Source organism: Nannospalax galili, unplaced genomic scaffold, assembly GCF_000622305.1.
Source record: "Nannospalax galili isolate Female #2095 unplaced genomic scaffold, S.galili_v1.0 scaffold251, whole genome shotgun sequence".
Classification (NCBI taxonomy): domain Eukaryota; kingdom Metazoa; phylum Chordata; class Mammalia; order Rodentia; family Spalacidae; genus Nannospalax; species Nannospalax galili.
In genome coordinates, this window is record NW_008329576.1 from 1,666,192 (window position 1) to 1,666,465 (window position 274).

General features: G+C 33.6%; 1 protein-coding gene across 1 annotated transcript in view; it reads right to left on the reverse strand.

Moving 5' to 3' along the window:
* Nucleotides 1-60: 60 nt before the first annotated feature.
* Nucleotides 61-274, reverse strand: part of Gtsf1l (gametocyte specific factor 1 like) — a 6,623-nt gene continuing 6,409 nt past the window's right edge. The window contains exon 6 of the mRNA XM_008839208.1: nt 61-102. Within this exon, the coding sequence (XP_008837430.1) occupies nt 89-102 (14 nt within the window). The 3' untranslated portion in view covers nt 61-88. The remainder of the gene's footprint in view (nt 103-274) is intronic.

The following is a 274-nucleotide window of genomic DNA, read 5'->3' on the forward strand; positions in this document are numbered from 1 at the left end:
TGCTTTAAAATTAAAAAAAGTTAAGATTTCTCTAAAGTTTAAAAATGACTTAAATTGGTCTGTTGGTGCTTTACTTCAATTTCCTCCATCAATTTTTTTGACCTGTGGAGAGAAAGAAAAAGATTGAGGTAGTGTCATTTTGACAGCCTGAACTGTGTCAGTAACATTTAAATCACAACCCTTGGCAGTCTGATTTGAAGCCCTCAGGACTTTCCCTGTATCCTGTTACAGGCAGAGGAGAGACAGAATAATATGGTTTATTTTATTTATTTAT